Here is a 25,838-nt window from a genome sequence, read left to right on the forward strand (position 1 = left end):
ATCTAACGTGGAGTGCCCTCTACAGAAACCATGTGTTCGGCACTTCTTTCCCACCCTCTATTGCTGCAGTGAGGCGTAGCTTCAGGAGGCTATCGCAACATTTTCCTGCGTTGTCCAGCATGTACAGTGGGCGGAAAACTGGGGTATTCTTTGCCTTTACGAATGAGAACTTGCCGTGTTGTCATCCATATGATGGGTGTAAGAAAACACGTATCCTGTTACATATCTTCCATAGCTCAGCTGCCAACTGCTGTGCATAGGATAAGCACCAGTTCGAAGGCAGTTATGAGGCCTTGCGGAACTATCACTTTGCGTCTCCCATTTTTATGAAGGATATGTAGGTATGAACGCCTAGAACTCATTCTTGTTTAATTAAAAGTATAAACCAGAAAACCTTAAACGTTACATTTACACAAATTTATATTCATTTTATAAAAATCCGATTTTTTAAGTTTAAAATCACATTAGACTCTAGATTGTCCTCACATGAGTTGTTTTAACATTCTTATTTTGTTTGTTTCTGTTTTTTTTTTTTTCAATCTTAAAAATTATTCGGCTGTAACCAAAAACAACCAAATAATAGTATAAGGAAATTGCTTTATTCAAACCACAAACAGCTCCTTTTATCCGAATATCGTGGCATTTATTTTTTGCTGCGCTTAATTTTTATAAAACGATACATTTTGATTTTGATTTAGTGCCTCTAACATTTCTCTCTGTATATCTACACCCACCCCTCTTAAATCAAAATTAATTGATTTAATTGGCTTTACTGACCTTTCGATTTCATTTCTATGTATTTTGCTTATTTTTGCAGCCGTATGTGAGCGTTGTGGTGCAATCGGTGTAAAGCACACGTTTTATACAAAATCTCGGCGCTTTTGCAGTATGTCTTGCGCACGTGGTGAACTTTATTCTCTAGTTGTCAACAATACAAAAATGGCTGGTGGTGGTGGTGCGCAGCAGCAACAACAAACACTTCATTCAAATTCTCCTGCACATGATTTTGTTGATGGTGGTGGCGTTAGCGGCACAGCATGCAGTATCAATGGTAATAGCAACGATTCACAACTACAACTACAGCAACACGATACACAATCTCAACAATCCTCCTCCGATATTGAGTTGGCGTTACGTGTTGCACATATTAAGAATTCGAATTATCGTTTTCGTATCACAGACCAATCAAAAATTACTCAAATCAATGGCTATGACGAACCGCTGATGTCATCGGAATTGACTGGCATGGATGGCGCTGGCGCTTTAACATTTACAACAGATGATGGTGGTATAAGTTTAAATACGGGAGATGGCGGCGGTATAGTTGCTACACCAAGAGCCTTGCAAATGTATCGTGATGTATTGCCTCAAGAGGACCTGCCACAAATACCAAAATTTGAACGTATATCAGCATCGTGTCCACAAATGGAAAAAATTATAAGTATACGCCGTCGCATGTATGATCCCACACATTCGTACGATTGGACGTCACGTTTATCACATGTAAATTTCTATGCTGCACCCGTCACTTGTTTTCCCCATGCACCTGGTTATGAGGTATGGGATAGTATTGGAATTGATATGAAAGTAGAGGTGGAGAACACGGATTGTGATAATACAGAAATAGTGCAGCCTGGACAAACGCCGCATTCATTTTGGGTTGCGACGATCTTGAATATATGTGGTTATAAAGCTTTGATGCGTTATGAAGGTAAGTCAGAAACTGTTTGTGGTATTTTATTGACTACACTGGCTAATTCATATACAATATAATATGACATCAAAAACCAAAAATAGCATTGCTCATTTCTAGGCCTATGGCTAAGGTCAAAAGGCTGTAGTGACTGAAATCAAAAGCTAAAGTAAGCCGTAGCCTTTATTAAAAAAACTAAAGCAGAGACTAATTATTAAAATAAGTGATGTATATTGATTGGAACGATTTTCCGTCATCCCTTGTCAAATTTGGTTTCGAGACAAACCGGTTTTGGCGTTGTGCCATCATCAGTGTCGATTTTAGTTCTCTTCTGTCTCAAAACCAAATTTGACAAGAGATGACGGAAAATCGTTCCAATATAGTCCAAAAAAAATAATTTAATTTCAACGGATTTTGTTTGGGAGTCTCAATCAAATTATTATTTTGCAATACCCTGCAAAAATCCCGAGTACTCCATGCATGCATGTATGGAGTACTCGCTATGGACCAAGCGAGTGCTCCAAAATTAACCACAATTCATACAAAAAATATGGTCCAATTAACATTGCGATGTCCTAGGACTGGACCATATACTCCAGCTCAGCATTACATCAGAGTAATCCATGGAGTAACCACAGTCCTATAAACATCGTGTAGTGATTACAATCGTTAAAAACGAGCAATGAGCGGCTTACAACATGTTCGTGTAGAAACATGAGTTGATCCATTGCTGCATTACAGTGGAGTATAATGGTAAGTACTCCAGTGGACCACATGATCCAACGATTTTTGCAGGGTAAGAACAAAAAAAAGTGTATGGTAATTGAGAATTTGCGTGCAAAAAGGAAACTTCTTTGAAAATTACGTTTTGAGATTTTCGTGTTTTTAACATTTGAGGTGATATAGCATTTTTGTTGTTGTAGTTTTTGTAACATATTTCTTATTTATAGTATACTAGCAGACCTGGCAGACGTTGTTCTGCCCTAAATGTGGTCCATCTGCATACATTTTAATAAGCTTTTCCGTCTAACTCTGCCCTCACCCCTCTACACTTTTTCCTAATCCTTTTATTCACTCCTCCCTCCGTATTTTTCGCTTCATCTATCTCCATCTTCGTCTCATTCTATCTATTTTTCAGTCTCCTCTCTTCTCTCAAGTTCTTATTCTTCTTCATCCTTTATTTCCAGTCCCAGAGGGTGGTATGTAATTTGTTCCAGTCCCCTTCCGAGTCTCAGTCCCACTCCGAGTCTCAGTCCCAGTCCCAGTCCGTCTCTGGTCTACTTCCCGGAAAAAAGGACCGTAAATATTAATATAGGCAAATTTATGTATATACCAAATTTCAGGCAAATCGAATAGGACGTATGTAAATAGGTATGTGGGTATTATTAATTCATGTCTTTATTTCGGCTTCGCATGCACACATCAGTTTGGTCGGTTGATGCGACTAAATCGAATATCACCATGAAAATTACTTTAAAGCTCTCAGCAACAGCTTTCATTTGATATCCATATTCTATAAACACATTCTAGGGGTACCCGGGTCCACGTTTTGGCCTATATCGAGACCCTGTGCGTCGATCGCACCAAACCTATGTGCAAACCACCGCGTGAGGCATACGCAACGACCGGCGCAGCTCTTCAAACACCGGCTACCAATAACACACACTTTAGCCTTTCTTTTTATATATAACATTTCAAATGTAGCCTTTCCAATGTGGGAATAAATGTCACCTTTTTGCATATAACATAGAAGCAACAGTGAAATTTTTGTACTTCCTATGTAAAAAAGCTCAAATATAAAATTTCAGCGAAATCGAGAGACGTTTACATAACTTATATGGGGAGGCACACTGCATGGGAGTGTGAGTTACTTAATTCTTTTTAAACGGTTTTATTTAGCTTGACTTGACAGGCGGCCGGCCGGTCGGCACGAATTTTGTAATTAAAATTTAAGTAACTTCGCGATAAGCTACAAGCTTGAAACTTGGAATATAGTTCAGAACCCGATGACAATGCAATAATAAGAAAGAAACTCTGATAGTTAGAGCATGGATCGAAATACTTCAAAAAATCGTATTTGTGGTCCGATTTGGCTCATATTTGGAACACATAATGCATACATGTATAGAAAGCGAACTATGAAAAAATCGCCGCTAGGTGGGGCAAGGATCGAGATATTCAAAAAATCGTATTTGTGGTCCGATTTGGCTCATATTTGGAACACATATTACATACAGAAATAGAAATCGCTTTATAAAAAAACAATCCCGCTAGGTGCAGCAAGGATCGAGATAATAAAAATACTCGTATTTGTGGTCCGATTTGGCTAATTTTGGAACAAATATTACAAACAGTCCGGTAGAAGTGACATTAAAATACTTTGGAGTTCGAGGAGGGACAAGCATACGTGGCGCAGAGTCGAGTAAAGTCTTTGGAAGGATTAGGAGAAATTTCTATTGATAGTCATAAGTAAGACCAATTGAACCCTAATCAGGTTATGCCACGCCTCACATTTTTAGAAGCACAGCTTTACATTTTGCGATATCACGAAGTCAGTTTCAGAGATAAAAAAAATATTTGGTGTGAGTATAAAACCGGACATTTTTCCCATTGAGCTGTTTTACGCAAAATGGGATGAAGGGACGAAGATCCGCATTTATGAGTGACGCAAAATTGTAAGAATCATAGAGACTTTTTAATTTAACATAAAAATTATCAGATAATTTATAATATAAAAGTTTTAATCATCTGTATTTAATTAGCGAGCTTTGCTCATATTGCTTTATACAATGGTTTTTGTAATTGATATTAGAGAAAAATTGTAAGTTTACAAACGGCGATGGTTACTAGGACATGTTTCTGAATTTCACTTCTTCATCAGCTAGCTTTTCGGGAGCTGAGCGTTGAACTCGAATCTCCAACATTCATATCAGTGCAAGCCTTTTAGCTGCTACGCCATATGAATGTTCCGTTGTTCGCTGTACAATTGCTCTCAGAGAGTTGCCTTTTTGTTTATATTCCTTTTTGTTTTTCTCCCCTCTGGTGTAAAATCTATAAAATGTTATAACTCAATATATATTTTCTCCTAAATCAATAGTTTTTGGTATCTGGCACATACAAATCGAGATCTAGACAATTTTTGGAAAAAGAGCAGCGGTCCTTCTCCTCCCGCCATCCGCCCTTCAATTGTTTTTATTAGCACGGTTTTATTAGCTTTACCTGTATGTTTCTTTGTAACTCTTCATTCGCTCCAACGCGCCTGCTGCCTTATTAACCTGGTTTTTTAATTAGCTTCACCTTATTTTTAATCCGTTAGGGTCATATCGAGACCCTTCCGGGATCATTTCTGGATGTTTTTCGGGATCCGTCCGGGATCCCGCCGGGGTCATTTCGGGACTTATTCGGGATCATTTTGGGACCCTTCCCGGATAATTTCTGTATAGTTTTCGGGTTCCGTCCGGGATCCCGTCGGGGTTATTTTGGGATATTTTCGGGACTATTCCGGGATAATTTCGGAACTATTTCGCGATCATTTGGGGACCCTTCCGGCATCATATCTGGATGGGTTTCGGGATCCGTCCGGCATCCCGTCGGGGTATTTTCGGGATAATTTGCGTACCTTTGGGAGATAAATTCTTTACAGTTTCCGGGATCACTACGGGAGTTTTTCGGGGTAATTTTGGGTCCCTTCCGTAATCATTCCTGGATGGTTTTAGGGATCCGTCCGAGATCCCGACGGGGTCATTTCGTGACTTTTTCGGGATCATTAGGGGTCATTTCGGACTTATTCGGGACTATTTCGGGATCATTTTGGGACCCTTCCCGGATAATTTCTGTATAGTTTTCGGGTTCCGTCCGGGATCCCGTCGAGGTTATTTTGTGATATTTTCGGGACTATTCCGGGATAATTTCGGAACTATTTCGCGATCATTTGGGGACCCTTCCGGCATCATATCTGGATGGGTTTCGGGATCCGTCCGGCATCCCGTCGGGGTATTTTCGGGATAATTTGCGTACCTTTGGGAGATAAATTCTTTACAGTTTCCGGGATCACTACGGGAGTTTTTCGGGGTAATTTTGGGTCCCTTCCGTAATCATTCCTGGATGGTTTTAGGGATCCGTCCGAGATCCCGACGGGGTCATTTCGTGACTTTTTCGGGATCATTAGGGGTCATTTCGGACTTATTCGGGACTATTTCGGGATCATTTTGGGACCCTTCCCGGATAATTTCTGTATAGTTTTCGGGTTCCGTCCGGGATCCCGTCGAGGTTATTTTGTGATATTTTCGGGACTATTCCGGGATAATTTCGGAACTATTTCGCGATCATTTGGGGACCCTTCAGGCATCATTTCTGGACGGTTTTCGGGATCCGTCCGGGATCATTTCGGGACTATTAGGGGATCATTTTCCGGCATCATTTCTGCATAGTTTCCGGGATCGGTCGGGGATCATTTCGGGACTATTAGGGGATCATTGGAAGACCTTTCCGGTATCATTTCTGCATAGTTTCCGGGATCCGTCGGGGATCTCGACGGGGTCATTTCGGGACTATTTCGGGATCATTTCTGCATAGTTTCCGGGGTTCGTCCGGGATCCCGTCGGGGTCATTTCGGGACTTTTTCTCGACTAATACGGGATCATTTGGGGTCCCTTCCGGCATCATTTCTGAATAGTTTTCGGGATCCGTCCGGGATCATTTCGGGACTATTAGGGGATCATTTGAAGACCTTTCCGGCATCATTTCTGCATATTTTCCGAGATGCTACGGGGATATCGACGGGGTCATTTCGGGACTATTTCGGGATCATTTCTGCATATTTCCCGGGGTTCGTCCGGGAACCTGTCGGGGTCATTTCGTGACTTTTTCGGGATCATTTAGGGTATTTTCCGACATCATTTCTGTATGGTTTTCGGGATACGTCCGGGATTCCGCCGGGGTCATTTCGTGACGTTTTCGGGATCATTTGGGGTCCCTTCCGGGATCATTTCTGGATGGTTTTCGGGATCCGTCCGGGATCCTGTCAGGGTCATTTCGGGAATATTGGGGATCATTTGAAGACCTTTCCGGCATCATTTCTGCATACTTTCCGAGATTAAAAAAAAAATAAATAAATGTAAGGCGCGATAACCTCCGAAGAGATCTAAGGCCGAGCTTCTCTTCCAATTTGCGTCGTGGTCCTCTTGATTTTCCCTACAAATTGGCCGGACGGGACCTACATGTTTTATGCCGACTCCGAACGGCATCTGCAAAGCAGATGAGTTTTCACTGAGAGCTTTTCATGGCAGAAATACACCCGGAGTGCTTGCCAAACACTGCCGAGGGGCGACCCCGCTTAGAAAAATTTTCTTCTAATTGAAAAATCTTATTTCTAAAATTTTGATGTTGCTTTGCCCGGGAGTTGAACCCAGGGCATACGGTGTGATAGGCGGAGCACGCTACCCATCACACCACGGTGGCCCTTCCGGCATCATTTCTGAATAGTTTTCGGGATCCGTCCGGGATCATTTCGGGACTATTAGGGGATCATTTGAAGACCTTTCCGGCATCATTTCTGCATATTTTCCGAGATGCTACGGGGATATCGACGGGGTCATTTCGGGACTATTTCGAAATCATTTCTGCATATTTCCCGGGGTTCGTCCGGGAACTTGTCGGGGTCATTTCGTGACTTTTTCGGGATCATTTGGGGTATTTTCCGACATCATTTCTGTATGGTTTTCGGGATCCCGCCGGGGTCATTTCGTGACGTTTTCGGGATCATTTGGGGTCCCTTCCGGCATCATTTCTGAATGGTTTTCGGGATCCGTCCGGGATCCCGTCGGGGTCATTTTGGGACATTTTCGGGATCATTTGGGGTCCCTTCCGGCATCATTTCTGGATGCTTTTCGGGATTCGTCCGGGATCCCGTCTGGGTCATTTCGGGACTTTTTCTCGACTAATACGGGATCATTTGGGGAGCCTTCGGTATCACTTCTGAATGGTTTTCGGGAGCCGTTTGGGAACCCATCGAGGCATTTCAGGACTTTTTCGGGAATAATACGGGATCGTTTAGCGACCCTTCCGGCATCATTTCTGTATGGATTTCGGGATCTGTACGGGAACCCATCAGGGTAATTTCGGGACTTTTTCGGGATCATTTGGGGACCCTTCAGGGGTCATTTCGTGACTTTTTTTGTATTATTACGGGATCATATGTGGACCTTCTCGACATCATTTCTGGATGGGTTTCGGGATCCCATCAGGGTTATTTCGCGACTTTTCGGGACTATTTCGGGATCATTTTGGGATCCTTCCGGAATCATTTCTGTATGGTTTTCGCGATCCGTCGTTGATTCCCTCGGAGCCATTTCGGAACCTTTACTGGAGTATGTCGGGGTCATTTGGGGACTTTCTCGGGATCATTTGGGGCTCTTCTGGCATCATTTCTGGATGGTTTTCGGGATCCTTGCGGGATCTCGTTGAGGTCATTTGGGGACTTTTTCGGGATCATTTGGGGGCTCTTCCGGCATCATTTCTGGATGGTTTTCGGGATCCGTCCGGGATATCGTCGGGGTCATTTGGGGACTTTTTCGGGATCATTTGGGGGCTCTTCCGGCATCATTTCTGGATGGTTTTCGGGATCCGTCCGGGATCCCATCAGGGTAATTTCGGGACTATTAGGGGATCATTTGTGGACCTTTCCGGCATCATTTCTGGATAATTTTCGGTATCCGTCCGGGATGCCGATTTCGGGATTCTTTCGGGATCATTTGGGATACCTACCGGCATCATTTCTGGATGGTTTTTGGGATTCGTCCGGGATCCCGTCGGGGTCATTTCGGGACTTTTTCTCGACTAATACGGGATCATTTGCGGACCCTTTCGGCATAATTTCTGGATAGTTGTCGGGATCCGTTCGGGATCCCGTCACGGTCATTTCGGAACTATTAGGGGATCATTTGGGGACCTTTCCGGCATCATTTCTGGATAGTTTTCGGAATCCTTTCGGGATCCCGTCAGGGTCATTTCGGGGCTTTTTCGGGATCATTTAAGGATGGCTTTCAAGATTCGTCCTTGAACCCGTCAGGGTAATTTCTGGACTTTTCCGAGACTATTTCGGAATCATTTTGGGACCTTCCCAAGATCATTTCTGGATGGATTTCGGGATTTGTCCGGGATGCCCTCAGGGTCATTTACTATTAGGTGAGCATTTGAGGACCTTTTCGGCATCACTTCTGGATGGTTTTCGGTATCCGTTCAGATTCCCGTCGGAATAATTGCGGGACTTTTTCGGGATCATTGGGGTCCCTTCCGACATCATTTCTGGATGGTTTTTGGGATTCGTCCGGCATCCCGTCGGGGTCATTTCGGGACTTTTTCTCGACTAATACGGGATCATTTACGGGCCCTTTCGGTATCATTTCTGGATAGTTGTCGGGATCCATTCGGGATCCCGTCAGGGTCTTTTCGGAACTATTGGGAGATCATTTGAGGACCTTTCCGGCGTCACTTCTGGATGATTTTCGGTATCCGTTCGGGATCCCGTCGGAATCAATGCGGGACTTTTGCGGAATCATTTGGGATTCCTTCCGGCATCATTTCTGGATGGTTTTCGGGATTTGTCCGGGATCCCGTCGGGGTTATTTCGGGACCTTTTCGGGGCTAATACGGGATCATTTGGGGATCCTCTAGGGGTCGTTTCGTGACTTTTTCTGTATTATTTCGGGATCATTTTGGGACCCTTTCGGCATAATTTCTTGATGGTTTGCCGGATCCATCAGGGTCATTTCGGGATCATTTGGGGACCCTTCCGAGATCATTTCTGGATCCGTCCGGGATGCCGTAGGAGCCATTTCGGGATTTTTTGTTACTTTTCCGGGATAGTTTTTGTACCCTTCCGGGATCATTTCTGGATCTGTGCGGGATCCCATCTGGGTCAATTCCGGACTATTTCGGGATCATCTTGGAATCCTTCCGGAATCACTTCTGTATGGTTTTCGCGATCCATCGTGGATCCCCTCGGAGCCATTTCGGAACTTTTTCTGGAGTTAGTCGGGATAATTTAGGGACCCTTCCTGGATATTTTCTGGATGGTTTTTGAGATCCGCCCGGGAGCCCGTCAGGGTCATTTCGGAACCTTTTCGGGATCATTTTGGAACACCTTCAGGGATCATTTCTGTGTAGTTCTCTGGATACGTCTAGAATCGTGTCGCTCTCATTTCGGGTTTTTTTGGGACTATTCGGGGAACTTTTGGAGACCCTTTCGGGGCATTTCTGGATGGTTTTCGGGATCCGTCCGCGATAGCGTTGGGGTCATTTCGTAGCTTTTTCTGGATAATTTCGGGATCATTTGGGATCCTATCAGGTTAGCAGCTCATTTACTTCTTTTTTTTACTCAATTACAAAAATAAAATGCATTAGACAGAAAACAAAATTGTAAACAGATAATAAGCAGGCTAACGCGAATAGCCCATATATTTAAAATTTTCCTTTCGGACGGGGCCGCGGGTAAAGGCTAGTATATTATAAATGGCAAAGTTTGGATGTTTGGATGTTTGTCCAGACGTTTGTCTTTGTGACTCAATCACGCAAGAACGGCTGGACGGATTTGTATGAAATTTGGCATGCATATAGCCAATAGTCTAGAAGGATCTACTAGCTATATATTTTTCAAAAGGGGCGTGGTCTCCGCCCCCTAGAAACAGTTATAATTTAATTATATTTTTAGTCTTTGCGACTGAATCACGCCAGAACGGCTTCACGGATTTTGATGAAATTTGGGACAGAGATAATAGTCTACTGGCGAAATTTTTTTCGAACATGGAAAGGGGGAAGGGGTCCCACGACCCCTTCGAATAATTACTTTTTAATAATTTTTACACATTATAACTACGTATACTGACCTTCACCAATATTACAAACTCAATGGGTGAAATAAGTCGAGGGCTTACAAAGTGAGCAGTGATACACCCCCCCCCCCCCCCCCCCCCTCCTTTCCCTCGTGCAAAATCTATAAATTGTTATAACTCAATGTAAATTTTGTCCTAAAATCAATAATTTTTGGTATCTGGCTCATACAGATCGAGATCTAAACAATTTTGGAAAAACGATCAGTGGTACTCTCCTCCTCCCGCCATCCGCCCTTCTTCAATTGTTTTTATTAGCACGCTTTTATTAGCTTTACCTGTATGTTTCTTTGTAACTCTTCATTCGCTCCAACGCGCCTGTTGCCTTATTAACATGGTTTTATAATTATCTTCACCCTATTTGTAATCCCGTTTGGGTCATATCGAGACCCTTCCGGGATAATTTCTGGATGGTTTTCGGGATCCGTCCGCGATCCCGCAGGGGTCATTTCTGGACTTTTTCGGGATTATTTTGGGACCCTTCCGGGATCATTTGTGTATAGTTTTCGGGATCCGTCCGGGATTCCGTCGGGACTATTCCGGGATCATTTCGGGACTATTTCGCGATCATTTGGGGACCCTTCCGGCATCATTTCTGGACGGTTTTCGGGATCCGTCTGGGATCCCGTCGGGGTCATTTCGGAACTTTTTCTCGACTAAGACGGGATCATTTGGGGACCCTTTCGGCATCATTTCTGTATGGTTTTCGGGATCCGTTCGGGATTCCTTCAGGGTCATTTTGGGACTTTTTCTCGACTAATACGGGTTCATTTGAAGTACCTTCCGGCATCATTTCTAGATGGTTTTCGGGATCCATCAGGGATCCCGTCGGGGTCATTTCTGGACTTTTTCTAGACTGATACGGGATCATTTGAGGACCCTTTCGGCATCATTTCTGGATGGTTTTCGGGTTCCGTCCGGATCCCGTCGGGGTCATTTCGGGGCCCTTTCTCGACTAATACGAGATCATTTGGGGACCCTTTCGGCATCATTTCTGGTTGGTTTTCGGGATCCGTCCGGATCCCATCGGGGTCATTTCGGGACTTTTTCTCGACTAATACGGGATCATTTGGGGACCTTTTCGGCATCATTTCTGTACGGTTTTCGGGATCCGTTCGGGATCCCTTCAGGGACATTTTGGGACTTTTTCTCGACTAATACGGGTTCATTTGAAGTACCTTCCGGCATCATTTCTAGATGGTTTTCGGGATCCATCAGGGATCCCGTCGGGGTCATTTCTGGACTTTTTCTCGACTAATACGGGATCATTTGAGGTAGCTTCCGGCATCATTGCTAGATGGTTTTCGGGATCCGTCCGGGATCCAATCAGGGTCATTTCGGGACTATTTCGGGATCATTTGGCGTACCTTCCGGCTTCATTTCTAGACGGTTTTCTGGATCCGTCCGGGATCCCGTCGGGGTAATTTCGGGACTTTTTCTCGACTAATACGGGATCATTTGGGGACGCTTTCGGCGTCATTTCTGGATGGTTTTCGGGATCCGTCCGGTATCCCGTCGGGTCATTTCGGTACTATTTCGGGATCATTTGAGGTACCTTCCCGCACCATTTCTAGATGGTTTTAGGGATCCGTCCGGGATCCCGTCAGGGTCATTTCGGGACTATTTCGGGATACCTTCCGCCATCATTTCTGGATAGTTTTCGGGATCCCTACGGGGTCAATTCAGGACTTTTTCTCGAGTAATACGGGATGATTTGGGGACCCTTTCGGCATTATTTCTGGATGCTTTTCGGGATCCGTCAGGAATCCCGTCGGGGTCATTTCGGGACTTTTTTGGGACTAATACGGGATAATTAGGGGAGCCTTTCGGCATCATTTCTGGATGGTTTTCGGGATCCGTACGGGATCCTGCCAGGGTCATTTCGGGACTATTTCGGGATCATTTGGGGTACCTTCCGTCATCTCTATATGGTTTTGAGGATCCGTCCGGCATCCCGTCGGGGTTATTTCGGGACTTTTTATCGACTGGTATCGGATCATTTGGGGACCCTTTCGCCATAATTTCTGGAAGGTTTTCTGGATCCGTCCGGGACCCCTTCGGGTCATTTCGGGACTATTTCGGGATCATTTGGGGTATTTTCCGTCAGAGTCATTTAGGAGTCCGTTCGAGATCCCGTCAGGGTCATTTCGGGACTATTAGGGGATCATTTGAGGACCTTTCCGGCATCATTTCTGGATAGTTTTCGGAATCCGTCTGGGATCCCGTCGGGGTCATTTCAGGACTTTTTCGGGACTAATACGGGATCATTTTGGGACCCTTCCGGAATCATTTCTGTATGGTTTTCGCGATCCGTCGTGGATCCCCTAGGGACCCTTCCTGGATATTTTCTGGGTGGTTTTTGAGAACCGTCCGGGAGCCCGTCAGGGTCATTTCGGAACTTTTGCGGGACTATTTCGGGGTCATTTTGGTACCCTTCAGGCATCATTTCTTTGTGGTTCTTTGGATAAGTCCAGAATCGCGTCGTTGTCATTTCGGGTTTTTTGGGACTATTCCGGGATCTTTTGGAGACCCTTCTGTGGCATTTTTAGATGGTTTTCAGGATCCGTCCGCGATAGCGTCGGTGTAATTTCTTGGATTTTTCTGGATCATTTGGGGATCCTATCGGGTTATCAACTCATTTAGTTCTTTTTTTACTCAATTACAAAAACAAAATGCATTAGACAGAACAAATTTTTTAAACAGATAGCTTGATAAGCAGACTAACTTGAATAGCACATATATTTTATTTTCTCCTTGCGGACAGGGCCGCGGGTAAAGGCTATCTAATATATATTATAAATGGCAAAGTTTGGATGTTTGGATGTTTAGATGTTTGGATGTTTGGATGTTTGTCCAGACGTTTGCCTTTGTGACTCAATCACGCAAGAACGGCTGGACCGATTTGGATGAAATTTTGCACACATATAGCCAATAGTCTAGAAGGATCTACTAGCTATATATTTTTCAAAAGGGGTGTGGTTGCCGCACCCTAGGAACAGTTATAATTTAATTATTATATTTTTTCGTCTTTGCGACTGAATCACGCCAGAATGGCTACACGGATTTTGATGAAATTTGGGACACAGACAGTAGTCTACTAGCGAAATTTTTTTCTAACATGGAAAGAGGGGTGGGGGTCCCACGACCCCTTCGAGCAATTACTTTTTAATAATTTTTACACATTATAACTTTACGTATACTGGCCTTCACCAATATCACAGACTCAAGGGGTCAAATAAGTCGAGGGCTTACAAAGTAAGCAGCGACACCCTCCGCCGCGCCCCCCCCCCCTACCTCCCTTTATCTCCCACTCTGGTGTAAAGTCTATAAATTGTTATAACTCAATATAAATGTTCTTCTAAATGTATAATTTTTGGTATCTGGCTCATACAGATCGAGATCTAAACAATTTGGAAAAACGACCAGTGGTGCTCTCCGTCTCCTCCCGCCATCCGCCCTCCTTCAATTGTTTTCATTAGCACGCTTTTATTAGCTTTACCTGTATGTTTCTTTGTAACTTTTCATTCGCTCCAACGCTCCTGCTGCCTCTTTAACATGGTTTTATAATTACCTTCACCTTATTTGTAATCCCATTAGGGTCATATCGAGCCCTTCCGGGATCATTTCTGGATGGTTTTCGGGATCCGTCCGGGATCCCGTCGAGGTCATTTGGGGAATATTTCGGGATCATTTTGGGACCCTTCCAAGATAATTTCTGTATAGTTTTCGGGCTCCGTCCGGGATCCCGTCGGGGTTATTTTGGGACATTTTCGGGACTATTCCGGGATCATTTCGGGACTATTTTGCGATCATTAGGGGACCCTTCCCTCATCATTTCTGGATGGGTTTCGGAATCCGTCCGGCATCCAGTCGGGGTATTTTCGGGATCATTTGCGTTACTTTGAGAGATAAATTCTTGATGGTTTCCAGTATCATTACGGGACTTTTTCGGGGTTATTGTTGGTCCCTTGCGGCATCATTTCTGGATGGTTTACGGAATACGTCCGGGATCCCGTCACGGCCATTTCGGGGCTATTTAGGGATCATTTGGGGTATCTTCCGCCATAATTTCTGTGTGGTTTTCGAGATCCGTCCGGAATCCCGTCGGTGTCATTTCGAGACTTTTCCCCGACTAATACGGGATCATTTGGGGACCCTTTCGCCATCATTTCTGTATGGTTTTCGGGATCCATCCGGGATTCCGTCGGGGTCATTTCGGGACTTTTTCGCGACTAATACGGGATCATTTGGAGACCCTTTCGGCATTATTTCTGGTTGGTTTTCGGGATCCCGCCGGGATCATTTCGAGACTTTTTCGGGATCATTTGGTATCCCTTCCGGCATAATTTCTGGATGGTTTTCCGGATCCGTCAGGAATCCCGTCGGGGCTATTCCTGTACTTTTTCGGGACTAATACGGGATCATTTTGGGAGCCTTTCGGTATCATTTCTGGATGGTTTCCGGTGTCCGTTTAGGAACCCGTCGGGGCCATTCCTGCACTTTTTCGGGACTAATACGGGATCATTTGGGGAGCCTTTCGGCATCATTTCTGGATGGTTTTCGGGATCCGTTCGGGATCCCACCGGGGTAATTTCGGGACTTTTTCGGGATCACTTGGGGTCCCTTCCGGCATAATTTCTGGATGGTTTTCCGGATCCGTCAGGAATCCCGTCGGGGCTATTCCTGTACTTTTTCGGGACTAATACGGGATCATTAGGGGAACCTTTCGGTATCATTTCTGGATGGTTTTCGGGATCCGTTCGGGGTCCCATCGGGGCCATTTCGGGATTTTTTCGGGATCATTTGGTGTCCATTCCGGCATAATTTCTGGATGGTTTTCGGGATCCGTCAGGAATACCGTCAGGACTGTTCCTGCACTTTTTCGGGACTAATACGGGATCATTTGGGGAGCCTTTCTGTATCATTTCTGGATGGTTTCCGGTATCCGTTTAGGAACCCTTCTGGGACATTCCTGTACTTTTTCGGGACTAATACGGGATCATTTGGGGAGCCTTTCGGCATCATTTCTGGATGGTTTTCGGGATCCGTTCAGGATCCCAGCAGGGTAATTTCGGGACTATTAGGGGATCATTTGGGGACCTTTCCGGCTTCATTTCTGGATAGTTTTCGCGATCCTTTCGGGATCCCGTCGTGGTAATTTCGAGACTTTTTCGGGACTAATACGGGATCAGTTGGAGACCCTTTCGCCATCATTTCTGGATGGTTTTCGGGATCCGTCCGGGATCCCATCGGGGTCATTTCGGGACTTTTTCGGGATCATTTGGGGTCCCTTCCGGCATCATTTCTGGATGGTTTTCGGGATCCGTCCGGGATCCCATCGCGGTCATTTCGGGACTTTTTCGGGATCATTTGGGGTACCTTCCGGCATCATTACAAGATGGTTTTGCGGATCCGTCCGGGATCCCGTCGGGGTCATTTCGGGACTTTTTCGGGACTAATACGGTATCATTTGGAGACCCTTTCGCCATCATTTCTGGATGGTTTTTGGGATCCGTCTGGGATCCCGTCGGGGTAATTCCGGGACTTTTTCGGGATCTTTTGGTGTCACTTCGGGCATTATTTCTGGATGGTTTTTCCGGATCCGTCAGGAATCCCGTCGGGGCTATTCCTGTACTTTTTCGGGACTAACACGGGATCATTTGGGGAGCCTTTCGGCATCATTTCTGGATGGTTTTCGGGATCCGTTCGGGATCCCATCGGGGCCATTTCAGGACTTTTTCGGGATCATTTGGTGTCCATTCCGGCATAATTTCTGGATGGTTTTCCGGATCTGTCAGCAATCCCGTCGGGGTTATTCCTGTACTTTTTCGGGATTAATAAGGGATCATTTGGGGAGCCTTTCGGTATCATTTCTGGATGGTTTCCGGTATTCGTTTGGGAACCCTTCGGGGACATTCCTGTACTTTTTCGGGACTAATACGGGATCATTTGGGGAGCTTTTCGGCATCATTTCTGGATGGTTTTCGGGATCCGTTCGGGATCCCAGCAGGGTAATTTCGGGACTATTAGGGGATCATTTGGGGACCTTTCCGGCTTCATTTCTGGATAGTTTTCGCGATCCTTTCGGGATCCCGTCAGGGTCATTTCGGGACTTTTTCGGGACTAATACGGGATAATTTGGAGACCCTTTCGCCATCATTTCTGGATGGTTTTCGGGATCCGTCCGGGATCCCATCGGGGTCATTTCGGGAATTTTTCGGGATCATTTGGGGTCCCTTCTGGCATCATTTCTGGATGGTTTTCGGGATCCGTCCGGGATCCCATCGGGGTCATTTCGGGACTTTTTTGGGATCCTTTGGGGTCCCTTCCGGTATCATTTCAAGATGGTTTTCGGGATCCGTCCAGGATCCCGTCGGGGTCATTTCAGGACTTTTTCGGTATCATTTGGGGTACGTTCCGGCATCATTTCAAGATGGTTTTGGGGACCCGTCCGGGATCCCGTCGTGGTCATTTCGGGACTTTTTCGGGACTAATACGGATCATTTTGAGACCCTTTCGCCATCATTTCTGGATGGTTTTCGGGATCCGTCCGGGATGCCGTCGGGGTAATTTCAGGACTTTTTCGGGATCATTTGGGGTACCCTCCGGCATCATTTCAAGATGGTTTTGGGGAGCCGTCCGGGTCATTTCGGGACTTTTTCGCGACTAATACGGGATCATTTGGAGACCCTTTCGGCATCATTTCTGGTTGGTTTTCGGGATCCGTCCGGGATCCCGTCGGGGTCATTTCGAGACTTTTCCCCGACTAATACGGGATCATTTGGGGACACTTTTGCCATCATTTCTTGATGGTTTTCGGGATCCGTCCGGGATCCCATCGGGGTCATTTCGGGACTTTTTCGGGATCATTTGGGGTCCCTTCCGGCATCATTTCTGGTTGGTTTTCGGGATCCGTCCGGGATCCCGTCGGGGTCATTTCGGGACTATTTCGGGATCATTTGGGGTTACCGGCATCATTTCTGGTTTGTTTTCGGGATACCGTCGGGGTCATTTCGGGACTTTTTAGGGATCATTTGGTGTCTCTTCCGGCATAATTTCTGGATGGTTTTCGGGATCCGTCAGGAATCCCGTCGGGGCTATTCCTGTACTTTTTCGGGACTAATACGGGATCATTTGGGGAGCCTTTCGGTATCATTTCTGGATGGTTTCCGGGATCCGTTTGGGAACCCGTTGGGGTCGTTTCGGTATTAATACGGTATCGTTTAGCGACCATTTGGGGACCTTTCAGGGGTCACTTCGTGACTTTTTCTGTATTATTACGGGATCATATGGGCATCATTCGGGATGGGTTTTGGGATCAGTTCGGGATCCCATCAGGGTTATTTCACGACTTTTCGGGACTATTTCGGAATCAGTTTGGGACCCTACCTGGTTAATATCTGGATGATTTTCGGGATCTGTCCGGGAATTTTAGTATCATCTTGGGACCCTTCGGGGATCATTTTAGGTCTCTTCACAACCGGTAGTTCAGCACACATGCCTTTTTAAATTATGAGCTTTTATGGCCGTAGATTTGCTGCTAATTATTCGTAATTAAAATTCCGTATGTTTTATCTTCAATCTAATACAGCTTTTTCGTTCTATTTTTGAGTTTTTTAAATGAATCGTGTAACGAACTGTTATAACTATAATTACACTTTTTGTAATATTTTAACCAACTAAATACCCGAGAAAGCAACACTATTTTCATCTAAAAAATTCTCTTTGGTTTTTAGCTAATTGTAGGTTCACTCCTTTGTTCTATGAGTAGTAATTCTTTCACCCCTCCCATATCAGTTAATTTAATTTAAAAACAAAATGTATTTTTTTTTTTTAATTCGAAAAAAACTTTATTGTACTACGCATGAAAGCGTGCCTTTCAGCTTCTCACTTTGTTCTTTTTTTTACTAAATTACAAAAATAAAATACATTAGACAAAAATAATTTTTAAACAGATAAGTTGATAAGCAGGCTAACGTGAATAGCACATATATTTTATTTTCTCCTTGCGGACGGGGCCGCGGGTAAAGGCTAGTATATTATAAATGGCAAAGTTTGGATGTTTGTCCAGACGTTTGTCTTTGTGACTCAATCACGCAAGAACGGCTGGACGGATTTGTATGAAATTTGGCATGCATATAGCCAATAGTCTAGAAGGGTCTACTAGCTATATATTTTTTCAAAAGGGGCGTGGTCTCCGCCCCCTAGAAACAGTTATAATTTAATTATTATATTTTTTTGTCTTTGCGACTGAATCACGCCAGAACGGCTTCACGGATTTTGATGAAATTTGGGACAGAGATAATAGTCTACTGGCGAAATTTTTTTTGAACATGGAAAGGGGGAAGGGGGTCCCACGACCCCTTCGAATAATTACTTTTTAACAATTTTTACACATTATAACTTTACGTATACTGACCTTCACCAATATTAGATTAGATTATTATTTATTTCATTATTCTCATAAGCGTATGTACATATTAGATAGCTTAATTTTACATGTCTACAATATCATTACTTAGAGAATAGTGACATCTTTATTTTATATAATAAAAATAGTGTTGTATGTCACATCATGTTTTAACAAATTCCATTGTATAAATAGTAGTAGTGGGGTGAACAAAAAAAAGAATACAAGATATATATAAAAAAATGTATTTAAAATGAGAATAAGATATTTCAAAAATAAATTGACTAAATTAAGTCATGAAACAATTTGAAAAAAGAATACAAAAGCTAAGTTTACAGAATTCCTCATAAGAAAACAGCAAAAAGAAAATTCAAAACTATACAATGCATATATAAAATTAAAGACTATATTATACAACGTAGTGCATCAAAATTTCTATCTGGTTGGTATCAAACTCAAGAAGCCAAGTTTTTATTTTTTTTAAAAACACAGATCTGGATCTAATGTCTCGTATGTTTTCTGGAAGGGAATTAAAAAGCTTGCAGGATAAGACTGTAGGAATTTCTAAACAACGTTGTTCGAAAAACTGGTAAAGAAACAAGTGTCGTATGGTTACTACGCAGGCTGTACATTCCTCGTGTGGGATTTTGCAAATAGCCACCTCTCATGTAAAAAATTTTTAAAACTTTGTAATAGAACAAATGCCGAACTGGGAATATTTTTGATCTTCTAAATAAGTCAAAGGAGTGAGTCCGACGTGGACAATTAAAAATTTTTCTTACTGCACATCTTTGCAGTACAGTTAATTGATTTATTTTATTGGAGTGAGCACCACCCCAGCAACTTATTCCATATTCTAATTTTGAATGAAATATACTATAATAAACTGTTTTCAGTGTATGGTTTGGAACGTATTTTCTAAGACGGTAAAGTATACGATTGGTTGAAAGTAAGTATTTTCTTACAGTTGCGATTTGCTCATTCCAGTATAGATTACGGTCAATTGTGACTCCTAGGTATTTGAAGCTTTTCACTTTTTCAATTTCAAAGCAGTTAGAGTCACATGCTGTATTATTTTAAAAAGAATACTGATAACGATGGTTGGAGCACTTGTTACTATATAGGATATTACGTTTGCATATTGCACTGTGAAAGGTTATATTAAGATCTTGTGCTTCTTGAAGTTTTGGACTAAAGCACATTAATTTGGTTTTATTGCTGACAACCAGTTTATGTTCCGCAAACCATGACCGAAGTATGTGTATATCGTGGTTCAGATCCGCTATCAAATTTAAAGGATCCGTTGAGTTATATGCAATTCCTAGGTCATCCGCAAATGCTTCGACTTTGCCCTTAAAAGGTTGAATAAATAGTGAGTTCACATAGATAAGGAATAATATGGGACCCAGAACCGATCCTTGTGGTACACTAGAGTTTATGACTTTGTTCTCACTAAGAGTGTTGCCTATTTTCACTCTTTGGGTTGATTTCCTAAATAAGAAACAAACCAATTGTATAACAAGCCACGAATTCCCAAATTATAAAGCTTATTTAAAAGACGGCCATGATCAACCATATCGAATGCTTTTGTAATGTCCACAAAAAGCCCAGCACAATCTTTTTTTGAATCAATACCCTTGTATATAGTTGAACAGAAGTCCAAAAGAGCATCTTCCGTAGAAAGACCATCCCTGAAACCAAATTGCAAAGGACTAAGAAAATTTATTTTTTCAAAGTAGGATAACATCCTTACTTTTACAATTTTTTCAAAAATTTTAGTAATTGATGACAAAAGTGAAATCGGCCTATAGTGAGCCATATCTTTTTTATTACCTTTTTTGAGAATCGGTATTACAATTCCTAATTTTAATTGTTCTGGGAAAATCCCAGTTGTAACACTCAAGTTAAAGATATGTTTTAAAACATCAACAATATTGTATGAGATTTTCTTTAACATAACGTTAGAGATTCCATCATGACCGGAAGAATTACTATTTTTCAAAGATTTGATTGCAGTTAAAATTTCCGATCCTGAGATTGGCTCAAAAAAGAAGCTGTTGCTTCTGAAAGAATCTTTAGCTACTCCAAAATCAGAGCAACAATCGCAAAGGGGTGTCACATTTGGCGGAAAGTTTGACTTCACAATTGAAGTAAAGTATTCATTAAAATCATTAGCTATTTCTATGGGAACAGAAATATCAACGCCTTCTTTTTGTAAAACAAAATGAGAATCTTGCCTTTTTGTGTTTTTATCAATAATCCTATTTATTACTTTCCACTCTTCTTTTGGATTACCTTTGGATTTATTGACTAAGTTATTATAATAATCGTCCCGACATTTACGAATTTCTGCATTGATTCGTTTGCATATTTGCTTAAAACGAGTATTCAAATTGGTGTCACATGGATGTTTGTTGCACTTTTTTTTAAATTTATTTTTGAACCTAATTCTATTCAAAAGGCATTTATTTATCCACGGTTTGAGTCTGATTTCTGATGCTTTTTTGTTAACGCAGTATGTTGAGGAGTTAATGCATTGCATTAAATTATCTAAAAACAAGCCGTATGCCCTTGATACATTTTCTTCGGCGTACACATTGCTCCAAATATTTAAGCGAAGTTCAATATTTAGTTGATCAAAATTAATTTTTTCCACAACATGCCTATTTCTTTTTCTAACGTCTTTCTCAACCATTGTGTTTTTAAAGAGAATACCACTCATACAGTGATCCGTGATACCCAGGTCCGAGTTAATAGCGGAACAGGCAGACCAAGAAGAACCAAAGAAGCGGCACAGTACGTGATCAAGACACGTACCTGCCACTGGTCTAGTAGCTTCGTTTATAAGTGAATATAACCCATGATCTGACAATACCATGTTATAATTATTAAGTACAGGGCTTGTACTTAATAGATCCAGATTAAAATCGCCCAAAATTACAAGATTCGTCGTTGATACACTACTTGATAATGAATTGAACTCATCGATAAATAATTGAGCAGGTTGCGAGTGAAGTCTATAAATACAGACAAATACAAAGTTTATTTTGCAAATGCAGCACGAAACCTTTATAGCGTCAGCACTAGTGAGACTAAGTCGTTCAATTTTGCTACAGTCAAACGAATCATGAACAAAAACCCCTACACCGCCAGCTGGATACGAATCATTAGCACTTGCATAGAATTTATATTTAGGTAAATTATATTCGTCAATCTCAAAAGAATATATCCAGATTTCTGATACAAAAATAAAGCTAGGTAGGTTCAGGAAAGCATCAAGATTTGTTGCCAATAGATCGAAATTACGACGCAAACTAGGTATATTTTGATGTACAGCATAAACAGATTTAACAAACTCAATGGGTGAAATAAGTCGAGGGCTTACAAAGTGAGCAGTGATACACCCCCCCCCCCCCCCCCCCTTCCCTCTCGCGCAAAATCATAAATTGTTATAACTCAATGTAAATTTTGTCCTAAAATCAATAATTTTTGGTATCTGGCTCATACAGATCGAGATCTAAACAATTTTGGAAAAACGATCAGTGGTACTCTCCTCCTCCCGCCATCCGCCCTTCTTCAATTGTTTTTATTAGCACGCTTTTATTAGCTTTACCTGTATGTTTCTTTGTAACTCTTCATTCGCTCCAACGCGCCTGTTGCCTTATTAACATGGTTTTATAATTATCTTCACCCTATTTGTAATCCCGTTTGGGTCATATCGAGACCCTTCCGGGATCATTTCTGGATGGTTTTCGGGATCCGTCCGCGATCCCGCAGGGGTCATTTCTGGACTTTTTAGGGACTATTCCGGGATTATTTTGGGACCCTTCCGGGATCATTTGTGTATAGTTTTCGGGATCCGTCCGGGATTCCGTCGGGATTATTTTGGGGCATTTTCGGGACTATTCCGGGATCATTTCGGGACTATTTCGCGATCATTTGGGGACCATTCCGGCATCATTTCTGGACGGTTTTCGGGATCCGTCGGGGATCCCGTCGGGGTCATTTCGGAACTTTTTCTCGACTAAGACGGGATCATTTGGGGACCCTTTCGGCATCATTTCCGTATGGTTTTCGGGATCCGTTCGGGATTCCTTCAGGGTCATTTTGGGACTTTTTCTCGACTAATACGGGTTCATTTGAGGTACCTTCCGGCATCATTTCTAGATGGTTTTCGGGATCCATCAGGGATCCCGTCGGGGTCATTTTGGGACTTTTTCTCGACTATAACGGGATCATTTGAGGACCCTTTCGGCATAATTTCTGGATGGTTTTCGGGTTCCGTCCGGATCCCGTCGGGGTCATTTCGGGGCCCTTTCTCGACTAATACGAGATCATTTGGGGACCCTTTTCAGCATCATTTCTGGTTGGTTTTCGGGATCCGTCCGGGATCCCGTCGGGGTCATTTCGGGACTTTTTCTCGACTAATACGGGATCATTTGGGGACCTTTTCGCCATCATTTCTGTATGGTTTTCGGGATCCGTTCGGGATCCCTTCAGGGACATTTTGGAACTTTTTCTCGACTAATACGGGTTCATTTGAAGCACCTTCCGGCATCATTTCTAGATGGTTTTCGGGATCCATCAGGGATCCCGTCGGGGTCATTTCTGGACTTTTTCTCGACTAATACGGGATCATTTGAGGTAGCTTCCGGCATCATTGCTAGATGGTTTTCGGGATCCGTCCGGGATCCAATCAGGGTCATTTCGGGACTATTTCGGGATCATTTGGGGTACCTTCCGGCTTCATTTCTAGACGGTTTTCTGGATCCGTCCGGAATCCCGTCGGGGTAATTTCGGGACTTTCTCGACTAATACGGGATCATTTGGGGACGCTTTCGGCATCATTTCTGGATGGTTTTCGGGATCCGTCCGGTATCCCGTCGGGTCATTTCGGTACTATTTCGGGATCATTTGAGGTACCTTCCCGCACCATTTCTAGATGGTTTTACGGATCCGTCCGGGATCCCGTCAGGGTCATTTCGGGACTATTTCGGGATACCTTCCGCCATCATTTCTGGTTAGTTTTCGGGATCCATCCGGGATCCCTACGGGGTCAATTCAGGACTTTTTCTCGACTAATACGGGATGATTTGGGGACCCTTTCGGCATTATTTCTGGATGCTTTTCGGGATCCGTCAGGAATCCCGTCGGGGTCATTTCGGGACTTTTTCGGGACTAATACGAGATAATTAGGGGAGCCTTTCGTCATCATTTCTGGATGGTTTTCGGGATCCGTACGGGATACTGCCAGGGTCATTTCGGGACTATTTCGGGATCATTTGGGGTACCTTCCTTCATCATTTCTATATGGTTTTGAGGATCCGTCTGGCATCCCGTCGGGGTTATTTCGGGACTTTTTATCGACTGGTATCGGATCATTTGGGGACCCTTTCGCCATAATTTCTGGATGGTTTTCGGGATCCGTCCGGGACCCCTTCGGGTCATTTCGGAACTTTTTCGGTACTATTTCGGGATCATTTGGGGTATTTTCCGTCAGGGTCATTTAGGAGTCCGTTCGAGATCCCGTCAGGGTCATTTCGGGACTATTAGGGGATCATTTGAGGACCTTTCCGGCATCATTTCTGGATAGTTTTCGGAATCCGTCTGGGATCCCGTCGGGGTCATTTCAGGACTTTTTCGAGACTAATACGGGATCATTTTGGGACCCTTCTGGAATCATTTCTGTATGGTTTTCGCGATCCATCGTGGATCCCCTAGGGACCCTTCCTGGATATTTTCTGGGTGGTTTTTGAGAACCGTCCAGGAGCCCGTCAGGGTCATTTCGGAACTTTTGCGGGACTATTTCGGGGTCATTTTGGTACCCTTCAGGCATCATTTCTTTGTGGTTCTTTGGATAAGTCCAGAATCGCGTCGTTGTCATTTCGGGTTTTTTGGGACTATTCCGGGATCTTTTGTAGACCCTTCTGTGGCATTTTTAGATGGTTTTCAGGATCCGCCCGCGATAGCGTCGGTGTAATTTCTCGGATTTTTCTGGATAATTTTGGGATCATTTGGGGATCCTATCAGGTTATCAACTCATTTAGTTCTTTTTTTACTCAATTACAAAAATAAAATGCATTAGACAGAACAAATTTTTTAAACAGATAGCTTGATAAGCAGGCTAACTTGAATAGCACATATATTTTATTTTCTCCTTGCGGACAGGGCCGCGGGTAAAGGCTAGTAAATAAATAAATGCAAGGCGCGATAAACTCCGAAGAGATTTTAGGCCGAGCTCTTCCAATTTGCGTCGTGCTCCTTTTAATTTTCTCTCTAAATTGGCACGACGGGACCTACATGTTTCATGCCGACTTAAAACGGCATCTGCAAGGCAGATGAATTTTCACAGAGAAGTTTTTCATGGCAATTCGGAGTGTTTGTCAAATCACTTCCATGGGGCGACCCCGATTATATTTTTTTTCTTACTGAAAAAGCTTGTTTCTAAATTTTTAATCTAACTTTGCCTGGAAGTTGAACCCAGGACGCTGGGCGAGGGAGGAGGAGCACGCTACCACCACATCACAGCGGCCGCCAATGCAATTTTTAAGTCTTTAGACATTTTGCTGCGATACTGAAGTTGAATATGTTTGCGGATGTATTGGAGCCCCAAGATGCTTGGCATAAGATTCGATATTGATATTTTGAATTTTTTCCACAATCAATGCTGATCTACCTACCGTTTTTTCGAGGTAGCCTCCATCGATTTAAGTCAACCGAAAAAATTGAAAGTTAACAATGCTCATCCTAACATTCTATCTGTGCAAAAATCCGACCCCAATCACGCCCACTTTTTATATAAAAATACAAAAAGGCGTTTTTGAAGCATATATATCGTTATATAGGT

General features: G+C 43.2%; 1 protein-coding gene across 2 annotated transcripts in view; it reads left to right on the top strand.

Annotated features, from left to right (window-relative positions):
* Sfmbt (Scm-related gene containing four mbt domains) overlaps positions 1 to 25,838 on the top strand; it is a 76,053-nt gene that overhangs the window by 30,826 nt on the left and 19,389 nt on the right. Inside the window, exons 4-5 of one of the 2 annotated variants that reach the window (XM_067766970.1) lie at positions 818 to 1,051; positions 1,181 to 1,711. In XM_067766970.1, the coding sequence (XP_067623071.1) occupies positions 818 to 1,051; positions 1,181 to 1,711 (765 nt within the window). Of the gene's footprint in view, positions 1 to 817; positions 1,712 to 25,838 lie in introns of both variants that reach the window. The other variant, XM_067766969.1, reaches the window with a different exon arrangement.

Source organism: Eurosta solidaginis, chromosome 2 (assembly GCF_040869045.1).
Source record: "Eurosta solidaginis isolate ZX-2024a chromosome 2, ASM4086904v1, whole genome shotgun sequence".
NCBI lineage: Eukaryota > Metazoa > Arthropoda > Insecta > Diptera > Tephritidae > Eurosta > Eurosta solidaginis.